General features: G+C 37.0%; 1 protein-coding gene across 1 annotated transcript in view; it reads right to left on the bottom strand.

Moving 5' to 3' along the window:
- The window catches only part of LOC102268514 (protein FRA10AC1), a 40,412-nt gene that overhangs the window by 3,042 nt on the left and 16,771 nt on the right, over positions 1 to 20,599 (bottom strand). Inside the window, exons 10-13 of the mRNA XM_070363362.1 lie at positions 19,069 to 19,182; positions 17,185 to 17,227; positions 14,866 to 14,984; positions 9,710 to 9,748 (exon numbers count right to left, since the gene is read on the bottom strand). Coding sequence (XP_070219463.1) covers positions 9,710 to 9,748; positions 14,866 to 14,984; positions 17,185 to 17,227; positions 19,069 to 19,182 — 315 coding nt within the window. The remainder of the gene's footprint in view (positions 1 to 9,709; positions 9,749 to 14,865; positions 14,985 to 17,184; positions 17,228 to 19,068; positions 19,183 to 20,599) is intronic.

Genomic DNA, 20,599 nt, shown 5'->3' with positions numbered 1-20,599 from the left:
CTCCTCAAATATATACATATATGAAGATGTTCATTGTATAACAGCAACAACAAAAGAAAACAACTTAAATCCCCACCAATTAGGGATTATGGATTTGGTTAAATAAATACTATATGGCTGTTTAAAAAAAAAAAGCCCTTAAAAAAAAACAAAACCATTAGCATATCTGCGATAGAACACTATGTATGCTATATCAAAATTTGTAAAAGTTACAGAAAGCATGCATAGTATTATACAATATGTATTAAAATATTATATCTACATACATATATATATTATATATATATAAATGATAAGTTTGTGAATAACCAAACTTAACAGTCATTATATTACATGTAGGCCTGGGATATTTTTATTCTCTCAGTTCAGTTCAGTTCAGTCGCTCAGTCATGTCCGACTCTTTGCCACCCCATGAATCACAGCACTCCAGGCCTCCCTGTCCATTACCAACTCCCAGAGTTTACTCAAACTCATGTCCACTGAATCAGTGATGTCATTCAGCCATCTCATCCTCTGTCATCCCCTTCTCCTCCTGCCCCCAATCCCTCCCAGCATCAGGGTCTTTTCCAATGAATCAACTCTTCACATGAGGTGGCCAAAGTTTTGGAGTTTCAGCTTCAGCATCCTTCCAATGAACACCCAGGACTGATCTCCTTCAGGATGGACTGGTTGGATCTCCTTGCAGTCCAAGGGACTCTCAAGAGTCTTCTCCAGCACCACAGTTCAAAAGCATCCATTCTTTGGCGCTTAGCTTTCTTCACAGTCCAACTCTCACATCCATACATGACCACTAGAAAAACCATAGCCTTGACTAGACAGACCTTTGTTGGCAAAGTAATGTCTCTGCTTTTCAATATACTATCTAGGTTGGTCATAACTTTCCTTCCAAGGAGTAAGCATCTTTTAATTTCATGGCTGCAATCACCATCTGCAGTGATTTTAGAGCCCAGAAAAATAAAGTTAGTCATTGTTTCCACTGTTTCCCCATCTATTTGCCATGAAGTGATGGGACCAGATGCCATGATCTTCATTTTCTGAATGTTGAGCTTTAAGCCAACTTTTTCACTGTCCTCTTTCATCAAGAGGCTCTTTAGTTACTCTTCACTTTCTGCCATCAGGGTGGTGTCATCTGCATATCTGAGGTTATTGATATTTCTCCCGGCAATCTTGATTCCAGCTTGTGTTTCTTCCAGTCCAGCGTTTCTCATGATGTACTCTACATATAAGTTAAATAAGCAGGGTGACAATATACAGCCTTGACATACTCCTTTTCCTATTTCGAACCAGTGTGTTGTTCCATGTCCAGTTCTAACTGTTGCTTCCTGACCTTCATATAGGTTTCTCAAGAGGCACTTCCAAATTTTTTTATTATTATTTTAAACAATAATCACGTATTACCTTTAAAGACCAGTAAAAACAATAAAGATACTTGTATTTTTTAAATACAACAAAACATCTTTTCATGTGTTTGTTAGCCATCTGTATGTCTTCTTTGGAGAAATGTCTATTTAGTTCTTTGGCCCATTTTTTGATTGGGTCATTTATTTTTCTGGAGTTGAGCTGTAGGAGTTGCTTGTATATTTTTGAGATTAGTTGTTTGTCAGTTGCTTCATTTGCTATTATTTTCTCCCATTCTGAAGGCTGTCTTTTCACCTTGCTAATAGTTTCCTTTGATGTGCAGAAGCTTTTAAGGTTAATTAGGTCCCATTTGTTTATTTTTGCTTTTATTTCCAATATTCTGGGAGGTGGGTCATAGAGGATCCTGCTGTGATGTATGTCAGAGAGTGTTTTGCCTATGTTCTCCTCTAGGAGTTTTATAGTTTCTGGTCTTACATTTAGATCTTTAATCCATTTTGAGTTTATTTTTGTGTATGGTGTTAGAAAGTGTTCTAGTTTCATTCTTTTACAAGTGGTTGACCAGATTTCCCAGCACCACTTGTTAAAGAGATTGTCTTTAATCCATTGTATATTCTTGCCTCCTTTGTCAAAGATAAGGTGTCCATACGTGCGTGGATTTATCTCTGGGCTTTCTATTTTGTTCCATTGATCTATATTTCTGTCTTTGTGCCAGTACCATACTGTCTTGATAACTGTGGCTTTGTAGTAAAGCCTGAAGTCAGGTAGGTTCAACATCACTCATTATCAGAGAAATGCAAATCAAAACCACTATGAGGTACCATTTCACACCAGTCAGAATGGCTGCGATCCAAAAGTCTACAAATAATAAATGCTGGAGAGGGTGTGGAGAAAAGGGAACCCTCTTACACTGTTGGTGGGAATGCAAACTAGTACAGCCACTATGGAGAACAGTGTGGAGATTCCTTAAAAAACTGGAAATAGAACTGCCTTAGGATCCAGCAATCCCACTGCTGGGCATACACACTGAGGAAACCAGAAGGGAAAGAGACACGTGTACCCCAATGTTCATCGCAGCACTGTTTATAATAGCCAGGACATGGAAGCAACCTAGATGTCCATCAGCAGATGAATGGATAAGAAAGCTATGGTACATATACACAATGGAGTATTACTCAGCCATTAAAAAGAATACATTTGAATCAGTTCTAATGAGGTGGATGAAACTGGAGCCTATTATACAGAGTGAAGTAAGCCAGAAGGAAAAACACCAATACAGTATACTAATGCATATATATGGAATTTAGAAAGATGGTAACAATAACCCGGTGTATGAGACAGCAAAAGAGACACTGATGTATAGAACAGTCTTATGGACTCGGTGGGAGAGGGAGAGGGTGGGAAGATTTGGGAAAATGGCATTGAAACATGTAAAATATCATGTAAGAAACGAGTTGCCAGTCCAGGTTCGATGCACAATACTGGATGCTTGGGGCTAGTGCACTGGGATGACCCAGAGGGAGGGTATGGGGAGGGAGGAGGGAGGAGGGTTCAGGATGGGGAACACATGTATACCTGTGGTGGATTCATTTTGATATTTGGCAAAACTAATACAATTATGTAAAGTTTAAAAATAAAATAAAAAAAAAAAAAGAACTTTTAGGTTAAAAATTATGTTGACACTGAATATATTATTATATAGTAATTACAACTTATTGTAATATAACAACACCTATCTGGTCATTTCAATAATAAATTATGCATATGAAAAAAAAATAAATACAACAAAACAGATGTTTCGAATGAATCACCCTATATTAATCAACTAAAAATTATCAAATACTGCAACACATATCATAAGACAATAAAATTATATGCCACAAAATAATTATGCTAGTAAATAATTCCTCTCCAATAATGACCATTAGTCTGGAAAAGAACTGACACCAATTTGTCTTGTTGATATAGAACGTCCCTTAGTTAAACTCAACACAAAAATAAAGCAGCATTGATTTGCCATGGCGATTCTAGCCTTTTATCTGTTGGACTTTGATCCTTGAATCAACATGTGTATCCGAACTTTGGTCCTAACTGATTCTAGCATAAATTCTAACAAAAACAGAAAAAAAAAAAAGGTAGGGGGAGGGGTTGTACTTCTAATGATCTACACACAAAGATGATAAAATTATAAAGCTTTGGGAGTAAGCTTTGTCATTTCCTACTCCAGGGGATCTCCCCAACCCAGGGACTGAACCCTAGTCTCTTGCTTCTCCTGCACTGGCAGGAGGATTCTTTACCACTAGTGCAATCGGAGAAGGCAATGGCACCCCACTCCAGTACTCTTGCCTGGAAAATCCCATGGATGGAGGAGCCTGGTGGGCTGTAGTCCATGGGGTCACTAGAGTCGGACATGACTGAGCGACTTCACTTTCACTTTTCACTTTCATGCATTGGAGAAGGAAATGGCAACCCACTCCAGTATTCTTGCCTGGAGAATCCCAGGGACGGGGGAGCCCGGTGGGTTGCCGTTTATGGGGTCACACAGAGTCGGACACAACTGAAGCGACTTAGCAGCAGTGCAATCTAGTAATCAGATATTATCGATTCGTATGTCTCCTGCATTAATAGACAGGTTCTTTAACACTAGCACCACCAACTCAATGACAGCCAGCACTGGAACTGCCAATGTCCCAAAACAATATTCAAAAACGACAAAAGTCTCCTGCTCTTTATTTTTATGAAAATTCACTAACTGAACTAACAAAAAAGATCTTCACAACCCAGATAATCACGATGGTGTGATCACTGACCTAGAGCCAGACATCCTGGAATGTGAAGTCAAGTGGGCCTTAGAAAGCATCACTATGAACAAAGCTAGTGGAGGTGATGGAATTCCAGTTGAGCTATTTCAAATCCTGAAAGATGATGCTGTGAAAGTGCTGAACTCAATACGCCAGCAAATTTGGAAAACTCAGCAGTGGCCACAGGACTGGAAAAGGTCAGTTTTCATTCCAATCCCAAAGAAAGGCAATGCCAAAGAATGCTCAAACTATCGCACAACTGCACTCATCTCACACGCTAGTAAAGTAATGTTCAAAATTCTCCAAGCCAGGCTTCAGCAATACATGAACCGTGAACTTTCAGATGTTCAAGCTGGTTTTAGAAAAGGCAGAGGAACCAGAGATCAAATTGCCAACATTCGCTGGATCATGGAAAAAGCAAGAGCATTCCAGAAAAACATCTATTTCTGCTTTACTGACTATGCCAAAGCCTTTGACTGTGTGGATCACAAGAAACTGTGGAAAATTCTGAAAGAGATGGGAATACCAGACCACCTGACCTGCCTCTTGAGAAACCTGTATGCAGGTCAGGAAGCAACAGTTAGAACTGGACATGGAACAACAGACTGGTTCCAAATAGGAAAAGGAGTACGTCAAAGCTCTATACTGTCACCCTGGTTATTTAACTTCTATGCAGAGTACAAGAAATATCAATAACCTCAGATATGCAGGTGACACCACTCTTATGGCAAAAAGTGAAGAAGACCTAAAGAGCCTCTTGATGAAAGTGAAAGAGGACAGTGAAAAAGTTGGCTTAAAGCTCAACATTCAGAAAACTAAGATCATGGCATCTGGTCCCATCACTTCATGGCAAATAGATGGGGAAACAGTGGAAACAATGACTAACTTTATTTTTCTGGGCTCTAAAATCACTGCAGATGGTGATTGCAGCCATGAAAATAAAAGACACTTACTCCTTGGAAGGAAAGTTATGACCAGCCTAGACAGCATATTAAAAAGCAGAGACATTACTTTGCCAACAAAGGTCTCTCTAGTCAAGGCTATGGTTTTTCTAGTGGTCATGTATGGATGTGAGAGTTGGACTATAAAGAAAGCTGAGCGCCAAAGAATTGATGCTTTTGAACTGTGGTATTGGAGAAGACTCTTGGACTGCAAGGAGATGCAACCAGTCCATCCTAAAGGAGATCAGTCCTGGGTGTTCAATGGAAGGCCTGATGCTGAAGCTGAAACTCCAATACTTTGGCCACCTGATGTGAAGAGCTGACTCATTTGAAAAGACCCTCATGCTAGGAAAGATTGAGGGCAGGAGGAGAAGGGGATGACAAGAGGATGAGATGGTTGGATGGCATCACTGACTCAATGGACATGGGTTTGGGTGGACTCCAGGAGTTGGTGATGGATGGTGAGGCCTGGCTTGCTGCGGTTCATGGGACAGTTGGACACAACTGAGCGAGTGAACTGAAACTGAGCTAACAAAAGCACAGAAAAACTAATTAGGCCTAATAAAGTTATCATCATGGTGTTATCCTGTTAATGATGTCAGAGAACAAACCTACCAGGCTTTTGAAAGTGGACAGCTAATTTCAAAAGGCCTTACCACCAGCTGTTCTCTTGTTCCCGCTCAAGAGTACTTATCATATTCAAGCTTTCCTACACCAGCTTTCTGCTATCAGACAATCCAGTTTTACTAAAAAAATACAATTGGTTTAGAATAACATTATAAAATAACTCTCTTTGATAGAGGACATGCTGAAAAGTGACCAAATATCCTTATAGAATCAAATTCTACAAGACTGAAGGTCCCTTTTAGCCCTATGAGGGCTGCCCAGGTGGTGCTAATGGTAAAGAAACTGCCTGCCAATGCAGGAGAAGCAAGAGACTCGGGTTTGATCCCTGGGTCAGGAAGATACCCTGGAGTAGGAAATGGCAACCCACTCCAGTGTTTCTGCCTGGACAATTCCATGGACAGAGGAACCTTGAGGGCTACAGCCCATGGGGTTGCAAAGAGTTGGACAGGATTGAGCACATGTGCATGTACACACACATACACACACACGAATCTAAAATACCTAGTTCCCTGAGGGTGACAGAAACTACAAATCACTTCTTTGATAACTGCTACAACCTGCCAGAGGTGGGAATGGTGTTGACAAGGAAATAACAATTAGAAGACTGGGCAACATAAAATAGATGCTTGCATTTGCGTCAGCATCAAATCTCCGCAGTAATTATTGGCAAGTGGCGATCACAATTTAAGTCACTGATTCTGTGTTGGAAGGGGAGCTTGGAGGTCCACCTCTTAACCAATGAATGAACATCTTAGTGTAATAACTCCAGTAACAAGTGGCTGTTTAATCTACACTTAAACACCTCACTGCTTCCTGAAGCAGCCCATTCCTCCATTCCATTCTTCAGATAGTTCTAATTGACAAGTTTTGCCTTAAATTAAGGCAAAAATCTGTCCATGGGCTATTTTTATCCACAGACTCTTGTTCTGCCAAGCAGCCACCAAAAATAAGTCTCCTACATAGTAGCAGTCCTGCAAATATCTACAGTTTCTATGTCTACCTCCTTACCCCTTCCTCTTCACTTTGTTCTAAGCTAAACATCTAAGGCTCCTTCAGCCTTCTTCCTATGAAAACATCTCAAGTTCTGGCAATGCTGGTTGTTCTATTCTTGACCTGCTTTAAGTTTTCAATGTTCCTTTTAGAATGTAATGCAAACTGCATATAATTTTCCCTACATGCTCTGAATAATAAAAGCAGGTCTAACATCTTGGTTTTTCTGGATATTATATACCTAAATAACTCAGCTTACTGAAGAAGTGGCAAGTCTCTAACTATGAAAACAACGGACAGGTCAGACTTTTCACAGACTTTTGATCTGACCTACTGCAGAAAACAAACACAAAATCTAATGTCCAGTATTTTCTTTTTATCTGATATAACAATAATAGCTACAAGTTATCAAGGACTTACTTTATAATAGAACATGCTTTACATGTCTATTATTTAACTTGACTCTGATAATAATCCAGTGACATCAAACCTCTTTACACCCATTTTACAGATAGAACTGAGACACATATCAAATCATTTGATGTGAATTTGTATAATACACGTGTCAAAACTGGGGTATAAAGAGTGGGCATACTTCATTGATGAAAGTTACTGATGATATAGGTAAAAGGACATACACTCTTATAAACCTTTGTTTAATCATAGCTCTGCCATTAACCAGCTATCTGACTTTAGGCAATTTAAGTAAATTCTCTGGGTCTTGCTTTTATCTACAAAATGGGATATTATGTGTCCATTACTAAAATTAAATTGGTACACAACTAAACCACTTGCGATTAAGACAATTAACAAAAGCAAGTTAAAATTCTTTTTCCCCATAGAAACTAGGCTTTTCTTTTTAGACTTGGTTTTAACAATCAATATGTTACGTGGGGGTAAAGGGTAACTGAATATCACCCAAATGGAAATGAAATATAGAAACAGCAAAATCTGAGTTCTAAAATTGCCGAGACCGCCTAAGACAGGTCACTGATGACCTGAGAAGATATCTGGGTGTGACAAACCCTAACAAGGTACCTGTCTCCTACTTGAAATGGTACTACTTCAAGAACCAAGATAAGGCAGGTGTTGTTCAGACTGACTACAGTATTCTCCCCTCCCTACCACTAGAAGTCTGACCTAGCTGAGGAGAGTTGACAGACTTAAGGCTCTCTCTGGGAAACGAGGGAGGATTCAGAGAGCTGGGGGAGGTAGGGGGAGGACAGTGGGAGGGAGAAGGAATGAAGACAAAATGAAAGAATGAATATAAATGGCAAGTAAAGACCCTTCCCCCAAAGATTACTTTAATGAAAAACTGGAATTGGAAAAGGACAATCTTTTTTTCTACATTAAATTGGACTTCACACCTCTAACTGCAATGTATAGTTGGAAATAGTCAAAAACTATAAATTTTCCCATTTTAACTTGTTATGCTTTCTAAAAATATATATACTTACTACCCCATCCTCAGATAGCTTAACATGCCTGGCTATGTTCTATACACTGTCAGGAAACTTAACCTAATTTTGAAGAAGAAGCTGCAGATAGATTAGGATTGACATGAGAAGAAAGGAAGTATCATTGCTTTATGACACTTCAAAAATGTTGAAAACAAAATGGTGTGAGTAAAATAATTTATAAAGAATATGTTATATTCCTAAACTAGAGCAATGCCTCCACTGATATCTCCCTCTTCAGTAAACTTTTAAACAATGAATATCTTAAAAATTTTATTTTAAAACAATTTCTGATTACTGAACACTTAAAAATTCCTCTTAAGAATTATATACTAAAATGCTAATACTTAATTTGAAAGGTGGGATTTACAGTAGTTACTTCCTGAGTTTGCCACATAGACGTATTCCTTGAAAATCAGGAAAAAAAATTTAAGTTTAAAACTTTACAAGCCGAGAATTTCTATACGTCTGCTGCTGCTGCTAAGTTACTCTGTGTGACCCCGTAGATGGCAGCCCACCAGGCTCCCCCGTCTCTATACGTCGAGACACTATCAAATAAATTAGATATTCTATTGAAGTACATTTTACTTTTAGACCCTAAGCCTATTTACTGTAAGGTCTTAAAGAAAAATTCGAGATTGTATTACTGTTGAGATGCAAGATTATTGTTTGTTATATACAAATGGATGCCCCCTTTTATGAACCCACAGGAGATTCTGCTCTCAAAACTGCCTGGAAAAAGCTGAACACCCTGTGAGTTCTCTTTAATATTGTATGGGTACAATTAATCATTCTACTATCCCTTCTTTGGTTTGGTTCTTAGGAAGAACAGTGACAAATTTGTGATCTACCTTTGCAATTATGCAAGACTTTTTGGTAAACATTTCTCTGTATTAAATTTACCTCTAGCTTTACTTTCCTACGCTACCTTATTTTTCCATTATTTTGACTTCACCTTTAAAAAAAATCTTATTTTATTGTAAACCACTGTGAATACTTTTTGGAATGCTGCAGGGAAAAAAACAATAATAAGATTTGTAGTAAATATTCAATGAAATCCAATCTGGTGAAAACTGTAGGATTTATTTAAAAAATTGACCAGTAACAACCAGTTGCTAACATTCTGCTTTCTATGCATAAAACAGAGATATTTAATTTGATTAATCAAAATCACCAAATGACAGATCATTCATTCTTGTGCAATATAAGCAACATTTCTTAAATGTGAATCCATCTCCCCAAATTCTTTTTCTGTCCCAATCGTATCCCTTTGGTTCTCTTCCTTCACACTCAATAATGTGAAATCAAAATGTGTATCCACTCTACTTACTGAAAAAAAAATTGTGCTCTTCTATACTTGAAATCAGAAACTTTTAAATGATTTAATTTGGGGAAGAAATACACTTTTGGTTTTTTTCCTATGACTTTTCTCACATAGTAGAAAAAAAATTACAGGAAAAGTCACAGTTTGTGGGAAACACAAATTGCAAATAACTTGAATCTATATATTTTTATTAAATAAAAACTTGATACTTACTGTTGACAGAATTTTCTGATTTCACTGAGGATGAATGCGCTGGGAAAAACAAAAAATGAATGTGATTAAAACAAAAAAACCAGCACTGTTTGGTCAAGAATCACTTTGCAGTGGTGTAACAGCCATAGCTATAACCAGAATTCTTCCGAGTAGTCGTGTACTTTCTAGTCAACTTTATAGTCTAGTAAACCTTACTTTATAGTCGTGCAGGAAAGCACTTCACTGTCTTTTAATCTTCCCTGTTCCTTTGACTTATCTCCCTAATTAAAATGTTAGGTCCTTTTTTGCTGCTGCGTCGCTTCAGTCGTGTCCGACTCTGTGCGACCCCATGGACTGCAGCCTACCAGGCTTCTCCGTCCATGGGATTCTCCAGGCAAGAACACTGGAGTGGGTTGCCATTTCCTTCTCTAATGCATGAAAGTGGAAAGTGAAAGTGAAGTCGCTCAGTCGTGTCTGACTCTTAGTGACCCCATGGACTGCAGCCTACCAGGCTCCTCCATCCATGGGATTTTCTGGGCAACAGTACTGGAGTGGGGTGCCATTGCCTTCTCCTAGGTCCTTTTAGGCAGGGGTATTTTAAGCTCTTGTACAGGCTGGAATACCTAGCATAAAACTTAAAAAAATAATAAACACCTATAAAAAATGTCTCATATTGCTGGGAGGGCAAGCTCATAGATTACCTACAATATAACCAATATTTCATCTACAGATTTTCAACATCCAAGAGCAGTTTACAAATAGTTTTTCTTAATACTTTTTTGAAGATCATATGCAGGTAAGAATTCACAGTAATTGAAAATCACACAAAAAACTATGTCATAAAACAACATTTGAGTTCCACAATGGTTACCAGTGAGAGAAACAGAAAAGTACTGAAAATGTATTAATTAAAAAAAAAATACCATTATATATACAGTGTCCTGCTGGAAGACCTCAGGGGAAATATTTCTGAAGGCTGCTAAGTCAAAAAAGAACATAACAGATGGAGAGTAACAATTCCTCCAACCTCTCTGGATGAAAGTCAAAGCTGTTCAGTTGTGTTTGATTCTTTGCAATCCCATGGCCTATACAGACCATGGAATTCTACAGGCCAGAATATTGGAGGGGGTAGTCTTTCCCTTCTCCAGGGGATCTTCCCATCCCAGGGATCGAACCCAGGTCTCCTGCATTGAGGGTGGATTATTTATCAGCTGAGCCACAAGGGAAGCCCAAGAATACTGGAGTGGGTAGCCTATCCCTTCTCCAGCAGATCTTCCTGACCGAGGAATTGAACTGGGGTCTCCTGTATTGCAAGTGGATTCTTTATCAACTGAGCTTTCAGGGAAGCCCACCTCTCTGGGTAGATCTCATAATTAGTCTAAGTTGTCACACGAATGATCCCTTAAGGCCAGACAAGAGGGTGTGAGAGACACAGGATAAAGATTTCAAAGAAAGTCAAGGCCTGGACTGCCTCAAGTGCTTTATGTTATTGTGTCTTTACTCCCACTTATTTCCCAGTCATCAGAAAACAAATAAAAACATGGTTAGCCTTCCTGTAGCAAAAGAAACATCCTCTTCTCTGTCATTTTCTCTGTCATGTAAGGAACATGATACTTGCTTATAGAACATAAGTGTCTATTATCTTAAAAAAAGCACACAGTTGGAACTAGAAGAAGTTGTAGGTTTGGACTAAATGTTAAGAAAACCTGCTAACAATTACAACTATCTGAAATGTACAGGAATATTTTGGATAATGGGTTCTTTTTCCCTGGAGGTGTTGAAGCTAAAGCAGAACAAGTACATGACAAAGAGCAGAGCATCTCAGACTTTATTGTGCATATGAGTCATCCTGGAAACTTGAAGTCAACTGTAATTCAGGAGATCTGCAAGGGCTGAGGTTATGCATTTCTAACAAGCTCCCAAATGATGACAATGCAGAGGACCATATTTTGAAAGGCAAAACCATAGAATATCTTTTCAATCATGATTTCCAGGGTTGATTTCTGATGTTCCCTGCAACACAGAAATTGGCTGACTTCACTGACTCACTCAAGCACTGTGCTTAGGAACTGGGGATAAAGAATTAAATAAGTCACATAATCCTTTCCTTAACAGAAAATAAATTATTCCAAGAGTGGTATGTATTTCTAAAGGAGAATGCAGGGTGCTATCAGTATGTGCTAACAGGGAACTAGCCTTGCCTGGAAAAGTAGAGTGAAAGGAATCAGACAAGACCTACTCAAGGAACTGATCTTTGGGGCATGGTGGAGGTGGAGGAATAAGATCTTGAACTTTCTGCCAAGACAGTTTACCTAAATATCCCTTTGTGTTCATACCTGCCAAAGGAGACTGGTCCTCAAAGTCCAGTTATTGATCTTTCTTACATTTTCTCTATCTGTTGGTTCAGCTATCAAGCCATCCAATTATCTACCCATTTACCTATTTAACATTCTATATGATGGTAACCCGAGTTATGGGAGTTGAAGGGATCACACAGGGAGAACAGAGAGAAAAAAGGTCTGTAAGAGCCCTGAATAATTCCAACACCTAAGGGTAAGACTGAGGAGAAACTATAGTCTAAAACATCTGGGGAGAGACCAAAAAGACAGGAAGAAAAGTCAAGAAAGTAGATTCTTTCGAGGAATGTTAGCAGTCCAAAGGCAGCTGAGATATTAAGCATTTATTAATTACTATTCAAGTTTGGGACAAATTAAGGTGGCCTGGCAAGAAAGTATCACATCAAATAGACCTAGTTACAGGTGATCAATCACAAATATCAAAAAATTAAAGAGGTTTATATGGTCCTCCTAAAGTTTGATAAAATGTTGTCATTTTCTGCTTTATACCAAAGCTGAAAAAGAAAGAACTATATCCTATACTCTCTATCAAAGATGCTCCAAATAAAGAATAAATAAGAAAGATGTCTCAATTCCACTTTGCTTGGGTTTTCTGTCTCTGAAGTTGCCCTGAAATAATCTTCAAAATGTTTCGTTTTCTTATTCTTTATTATTTATACCTAACATGTGCTAGTGGGGTGCTGGGGACAGAGCAATGAACACAGCAGACAGAATTCCTGTTCTCTTGTGCTTTTATGTAATTGTCATATGTGTAATGAGGGAAAAGTTCTAGGGTTGTGACAGCATTATAAATGGGAGTCCTAATTTAGATTCGTGGTTAGAGAAGGATCCCTGAAGAAGTGACATTTAAGCTTAGAACTCAAGGATGAGTTAGGATGGGCCTGGAGGTTTTAGAGAGAGAGGAAGCAGCATCTATGCAGTCCTTAAATGTATAGAAGTTTGGCATTTTCTAGAAATTGAAAGGCTATGTGGGTGGAGTGTGAAAGTAACATAAAGAGTAGTGAGAAACAAGCCTTGTACGCTGGATCATTTAGACCCTTCGGGCTTTGTCCAGACGTTGGTTATACCTTAAGAACAACAGGAAATCACTGCTAGATAGAGAATGAATTAAGGAAAGGGAAGTGGGATGACAAGACAGTGATGGAAACAGTAAGGATAATATAGTAGTAGCCTAGATAAGAAAATATGGTTAGTTTGAACGAGAGTAGAGAAAACTTCAGAAATATATAAACTGGGGTAAAACTGATGGGATTTACATAAACATGGAAAGAGGAGTCTGGCAGGCTAGAGCCCGTGGGCTCACAAACAGTTGGACACAACTGAGCAACTGACACACACAAGGATAATTTTCAGACTTCTGGTATTAGCTTTTAGGTTGACAGACGTATCAGCTACTGAAATACAGGACACTAAAGGAAAAACATCTTTTAAAGAAGGTCACATGAATATATAACTTGAGGGATGCAACCTCATCCTTAATCACGAGCATCCAGCTACGTAATTACCTGTTTTGGAGGTACTGAATAAACTTTACATTGTAGGGATTAATTCTTTAATTTGGAATATTCAGTGACTAACATGATGTCTTATTATGACATAAACATATTATATAACAGTCAACGTTACAAAATCCTCAAATAGAATACATTAAATATTTTACTGGCACATGAGGATAAATTAAAAACTTTTAAATCTCAAATGAGATTTTCACACTTATTAATTAAAATTTATTTTGAAGTTTAGAACATGATTTATAGACATAAAAAACATTCTGTTTCAATACCATTTCTCAATAAACAGTAGAATACCAGTATTTTTCTTCTCATCATCTATCAATTTTACCAAGTCTAAAACTTGGCAATACTGTATGTTTGAATGTATCATGACATGTTGGAAGGAAAAGATGTACATAAGATTATAACATGTCTAATGATCTTCATAGCTGGAGCAAGGGAGCCCTCTCCTGTTCAAGTATTATGTTAACACTGGCTAGAATCTAATTCAATCTACCATTACCTACCTAATTTAACCCAATTCACTCTAAGTTACAGTTAATTTGACTCTATTACGGACTGAAAAAACAACCCACAGCAACCTTCATAATAACTATGGACCAAGTACTATGCAAACGGCTTACATACATTATCTGAGCTAAGGTACAATTATCATGACCACTGTCTAAACTAAGGCACAGTAAGGACTGCTGAGGAACAAGTAAGCAGTTGACCTGGATTTGAATTTAACAGTTACTTACTAACTGTATGTGCACAATACCATGTTAGGCTGAGGACACATACATATCAATCTCTATCATTTCAAGAAGCCCATTAGCTAGGGAGAAAAATCAAACAGACCATGATAAGAAATCACAATGCTAAAATTTAATACTGACTTATAGATTATGTACTGATTTACAGTGTTCAAAATGCCTTTCACGTTTATTTGATTCTTCACCATAAGCACCAGCAGTACAGAAACCAGGTAGTCACATCATCACTATGTAGGTATATGGGGAAAGTAAAACTCAAGAAATTCAGTAACTTGCTTAATGTAACATGTCTATAACTAACAAATCCAGAAATCAGAGTGCTGTTACAATATTATACCATTTGCAAAAATGAATCAAAACTGACCTTGTTCTTGAAACTTCTATAAGTTACTATAAATTTGTCTCTAAATTCTCCAACCAGTTTCCTTTCAAATACCATAAAACAGAATTGTAGATGCATTCACTAATTAAATTCTTAATCTGAGACATATGGCAGATTATCCTTTATGTTCAGAAATATGAGTAAATATTATATTTTAATTCCCATTTACCTTTATCCTTTGTCTTAGAGGTCTCTTCTACAGAAGATAATCTGGATTTTTTATGTGTTGACTCTTCAGAATCTTTTTCGGCTTTATCTTTTCTTTTTTTTGACTTGATTTCTTTTCTCCTTTATGTTGAACAATATAAAATTAAAAACAACTTTTTCAACTAAGCTTTACAAAAAATAAAAATCAACGGGCAAAAAAAGTTAAATTAGTTGAAGTATTCATTTAAAATGTAATTTACATAATAAGGAATGCTTAAATGAGTCTGTAAATATTGTAGGTTAGTATATTACTTTAGCCACTTCTATAAGATTACAAAGTCCGAGACAAAAGTAAGGTAATGAGCACTTGGAGACAAAATTATTTTTCATAAGTTCTATATAAAACCTTAGTGAATGTAATCATAGTTTTACTCATTTCCTTTTTAGATTCTATCATTTTGTTGTTGTTCAGTCACCCAGTCGTGTCTGACTCTGTGACCCTATCATTTAGCCATTCTAAAAAATTACAAAAACAAATCTCATTTCCCTCCACATAATTCATTATCTATCTACACTTTGAAAAAACACATAGAACAAAAGAAGCCACTGTACAGTTCTAAACCAGTAAATAGAAAATTATTCTCTTAATAATAAAGGAGAATAAAATAGAGGTATAATGGAATGAGAATGGAAGGGCTTATTGTTAACTCACACGTCTACTTTAGACCACTTATCTTTTCACTGCTATGGCTTTACCTTTTTTGTTGTTCACTAAGTCGTGTCCCACTCTTTTGTGACTCCATGGGCTGTAGCCTGCCAGGCTCCTTGGTCCATGAGATTTCCCAGGCAAGAATACTGGAGTGGGTTGCCACTTCCCTCTCCAGAGGATCTTCCAGACCCAGGGATCAACCCCGTGTCTCCTGCACTGGCAGGTGGGTTCTTTACCACTGAACCACCTTGGAAACCCCTTATTTTAGGCCAGGTTTATAAGGCTGTCAGTACCATAGCTGGCAAGTGATTGATGTTAATTGCAGAGGATAAGGCAGTTGGATGGCATCACCGACTCAATGGATGTGAGTCTGAGCAAACACTGGGAGATGGTGAATGACAGGGAAGCCTGGTGTGCTGCAGTCCACGGGGTCACAAAGAATCAGACATGACTGAGCGACTGAACGACAAAGAAAAGAAACATGAAATAGGAAAAGGTGATAATGCTGAAACTGAGACTGGGAAAGAGGATGAAGAGACAACAGAGAGGATTACTTTCAAGAAACTTGTTTATCAAAACTTTCAAATTAAGATACTTATACCAAATACTATAATACTGTTTAAGACAGTAATAACTTTTTGTCTACGAATAATTCAATTCTGAAATGAAGTTTGAAACTCAAGGTCAAAAGAACATCTTTGGTATCTTTCAGAATCATTGATGGAGAAGAGAAATCATGTAATCTGAAAAACATTGCTAATTTTAAGAATTAAAAAAATTTTACTTATTTTTAATAGCTAAATACTAGATAAGGGTCATTCACAACACAGCTGATTATAAATATATATGCATTTTATAAAGTTGCAGAATCTTATGTTAAGACTTTCAAGCATTATTCAGAACATGAAACCCAACCGCCACAATCATGCCAGGTCATACAGATTTTGCTTGAGCATCTTCAATGCCTGGGATTTCATTAGGCTCTGTTTACCATATGCCAGACACCGTGTCAAGCATTTTATACGCATTTTCATTTAATTCCCACAATAAGCTTAGTATCCTCTTTTTAGAGATAATAAAATTGAGTCTTATAAAGTTAAGCAGTTTTCCCAAGGATATGACTAGTGAGTGGAGCAGCTGAGAGGAATACACAGGGGTCTGATTTCAAAGCCCATGGTCTACATACGCTCCTCCCCTACTCAATATGGCAGACAGTCTAGATCCTTCAGTAGGAGCCTGACTTTAAACACTGAAATGAATATCGAGGTATAATCCTTTGTAAGAATGATAAACTCTGTTCAAATGAGAAGTAGGAATCACATTATGAAGACCTGATTTACAATATAGTTTCTAAGAATATTTCAGTATGTGAACACTGATTTCAAAACAAAAGTTCTAGCATCTGCCTGCTACTCTGCATAGGCCTTCACATTTAACACTGCTTGGCTAGAGCTAGGCAAGATGAACATTCAGTTCCCTGGTTTATGTGGTCATATGGCGATGCTGGATTGTGCATACACTCCACTAATGAAACCATCAGCCACTCAAGTTTACTTTAGACAGCTAGTGCAGGTAATGACGACATCCAAGACTACTAAAATCAACAACCACATTTTAAAAAGATCATATTACCTGTGATGAAAATTTAATTTAAAGGAACATTCTTGGCATAATCCTAAAAAAAAGGAAAAAAAAGTAACACCACTGAACAGCTAAATTTTTTATCACTGCACTGCTACTTTACTTTTAATATCATAAACTGTCATGTTTCTTTACATTCTTTCATTGTAATAGGGGAAAAAAATAATCTGAAGAAAAAATCTGATTCTCTTCCACCCCAAAATAAATATATATATATATATAAAATAAAAACTGTATTAGAATGCTTGAGAAATTGAAAATATTCTGCCACTGCTTTAGAAAACTATGCTGTCAATTTATTCTGAAAGCAAACTGTTTCATTCATAGGCAGCATTAATGTGTATCTCAAATCAAAGACATCCAGTATTGGAGAAGGAAATGGCAACCCACTCCAGTGTTCTTGCCTGGAGAATCCCAGGGACGGGGGAGCCTGGTGGGCTGCCGTCTCTGGGGGTCGCACGAGTTGGACACGACTGAAGTGACTTAGCAGCAGCAGCAATAGTAGTGTGGGTATAGTCACCTCCTCTGAAGTACTCTAAGAGTTTTTCAAATGGAAAAGAGATTTTGAAAAAGTTCCAAATTGTTTCTTTTTTACTTTAATCTCAGTTCACACTAGGTGACTCTTCCTCATAAGCACTTAAAGGAGGAACTCGGAAACCAGTCTTCACTGGAGTGCACTAAGTTGCATATGAAATTAAAAGATGCTTCCTCCTTGGAAGGAAAGTTATGACCAACCTAGACAGCATATATAAAAAGCAGAGACACAGGTCCATCTAGTCAAGGCTATGGTTTTTCCAGTAGTCATGTATGGATGTGAGAGTTGGACTATAAAGAAAGCTGAGAGCCAAAGAATTGATGCTTTTGAATTGTGGTGTTGGAGAAGACTCTTGAGAGTCCCTTGGACTGCAAGGAGATCCAACCAGTCCATCCTAAAGGAAATCAGTCTTGAACATTCACTGGAAGGACTGATGTTGAAGCTGAACTCCAACACTTTGGCCACCTCATGCGAAGAGCTGACTTATTTGAAAAGACCCTGATGCTGGGAAAGATTGAAGGCAGGAGAAGGGAATGACAGAGGATGAGATGGTTGGATGGTACCACCGACTCAATGGGCATGAGTTTGGGTAAACTCCAGGAGTTGATGACGGACAGGGAGGCCTGGCGTGTTGCAGTCCATGGGGTCACAAAGTCGGACATGACTGAGCGACTGAACTGAACTGAACTAGAATACGGGGAAATCCTTGACCTCTACCTGGAGGGGGCAGAACACTCTTATAACACATTTATTTAGGAACCAGAGAAAGTTGTTAACATGATGCAGAGAAGACGCCAACACACAAAAGACTAGCTCAGGGGAAAAAAAAGGATGAGCAACAGATTCTAAATATGCGTATTAAGAGAAAATGCTATATTCTGGGTTATAATCCTAAACTTTTAAGACAGATATCGCAAACACTTTGCCCTCTTAAATTTTTTTTCTTTTTTGACACAAAGAGAGCAGATTTATTACCTATACCATAACAATATGGCTATTAACTAATGTGAGATTTTACAGTGCCTTTTCTGATACCACTCTGACTCCCACTTGGCATCTCAATCTACACTGACATTCTCAAATTAACAGACAGAGGTCTTCACTTTACAAATTACTGGTATACATTTGGCATTAGCACTATTTCATCTAAATGTCATGGAAATGCTGAGAAAGAAGTTTCAGGCTCAAAAGTTCTTTGAAACTTTAGCAAGCTCTGAGAAAAAGAGAGTTTCCAAGATACCTTAAGCATTTTAAATTGAATCTTAAATTGCCTATATATTTTCAATCTGAATTACTAAACTTTGAAGGAATCAGTCACAACCCATCTAAAGTCAACTTACTTAATTTAACAAGTGCATTTCTTTTTTCACCATGCTCAGTATAACCAAAATTAACTTCCCAACTCTTTAAGCCTTCTTTTTTATCACAAGATTTATTTCCACAGCAAAATTGGCCTGTAAATAAAGGAAGGAATATTAGCTATGGTGGTTGGTGACAGTATTTATCTACAATCAGGTATTATCTCTGAAATTTATTCAACATACATTACATACATGACATAAATTCTTAGTTTATAAAGTCTACGTCAAAAAACTAAGCACAATAATTATGGTATGTTCAAAAGTCAAATCAAGTTGCTGAATGCACTGTTTTAAAAAAAAAATCAGTTCTGGAATTCTTACTTGATAAATAGTTGACTCTCAAGTTAACTGTTTATATTTAAAAACAGATTTTTAGTGACTCCGAGTGAAGGAATCTTACACTTTGGAAAACGGAAGCACTAAAAAAGTGTACTCACTAATACCTTAAAAGAAAAAATGTATCTTCCAAAGTACATGCACTGTACCTGGGTCAACCTTTTTCAATATTATTGACATTGATACTTTAAGGTATTAACATATGGTATTTATTTTAAGCACCAGCATAAAACGACATTTAAAGCACATTTTAAAGTGTTATAGCATTTTGAGATTAAATAGAATAAGTAATCCAACTCGATGTTCTAAATTTTAGAATCACGTGACACTAAAATCAACATTACATACTCACTGTATATTAAAAGCTCTGTAAAAAAGGACTAATATTGATGATCCAAGAGGGAAAAAAAAAAACTACTCAATAATTAACTATTGACTTTAACAGAAAAAGAAAGATCAAACTTATTTGTACAACCTGAAAAGAAAGCACTTATATCTAAATTAATTGTACCAATAGGAACAAATCTGAACTTTTCATAAAAAAAGAGATTAACAAAATGAATTTGGAAAATGACCAGTCCAAAGGCTGATAACTTTTCTAAACTGGCATTGTATTACTCATTCCAAATGAATAGTTCATTAAATCTGTACATGTTGAGCAATTTGTTTATCATTAAAACACAAGATTATAACTTCAGGAATCACAGCAAATGGCTTTCTTTCCCCTTCTCAATTAAAACTTTTTTCAATTATATGAATTTAGAGAATGTCCATCAATTTTTTTTAAAAGGCAGCATTACTTATCATCACTTAAAAATTCCACTCAATAAAACTACAAAATTTTAAAACTGTGACAGATATTTCAATTAGGTAAAAGCACAAACTAAAATGTAATGCTAAGAAAAGTTTAAAAAATAGCTTTAAAATTATTCTTTTTCCTTCTCCTCTAGAGTACCTTTCAGGCTGATTATAATTTATGGAAAATGTATATAAACCACACTGATGGCATAAATGTGTATCATTTAAAAATGAAACCTTTATTTTCAGTTTAAGAGGTTTTTAAGTTACTTTAGCTTAAAATATTTTCTTAATGATTGTTCCTATATAGTTTTCAGAAGCATTAACACTTAAAATGCAATGCTCAATAAATACTTAATTTTATAACATGAGACAG

Source organism: Bos mutus, chromosome 26 (assembly GCF_027580195.1).
Source record: "Bos mutus isolate GX-2022 chromosome 26, NWIPB_WYAK_1.1, whole genome shotgun sequence".
NCBI classification, from domain to species: Eukaryota; Metazoa; Chordata; class Mammalia; order Artiodactyla; family Bovidae; genus Bos; species Bos mutus.
This window is presented reverse-complemented; position numbering and strand designations above follow the sequence as displayed.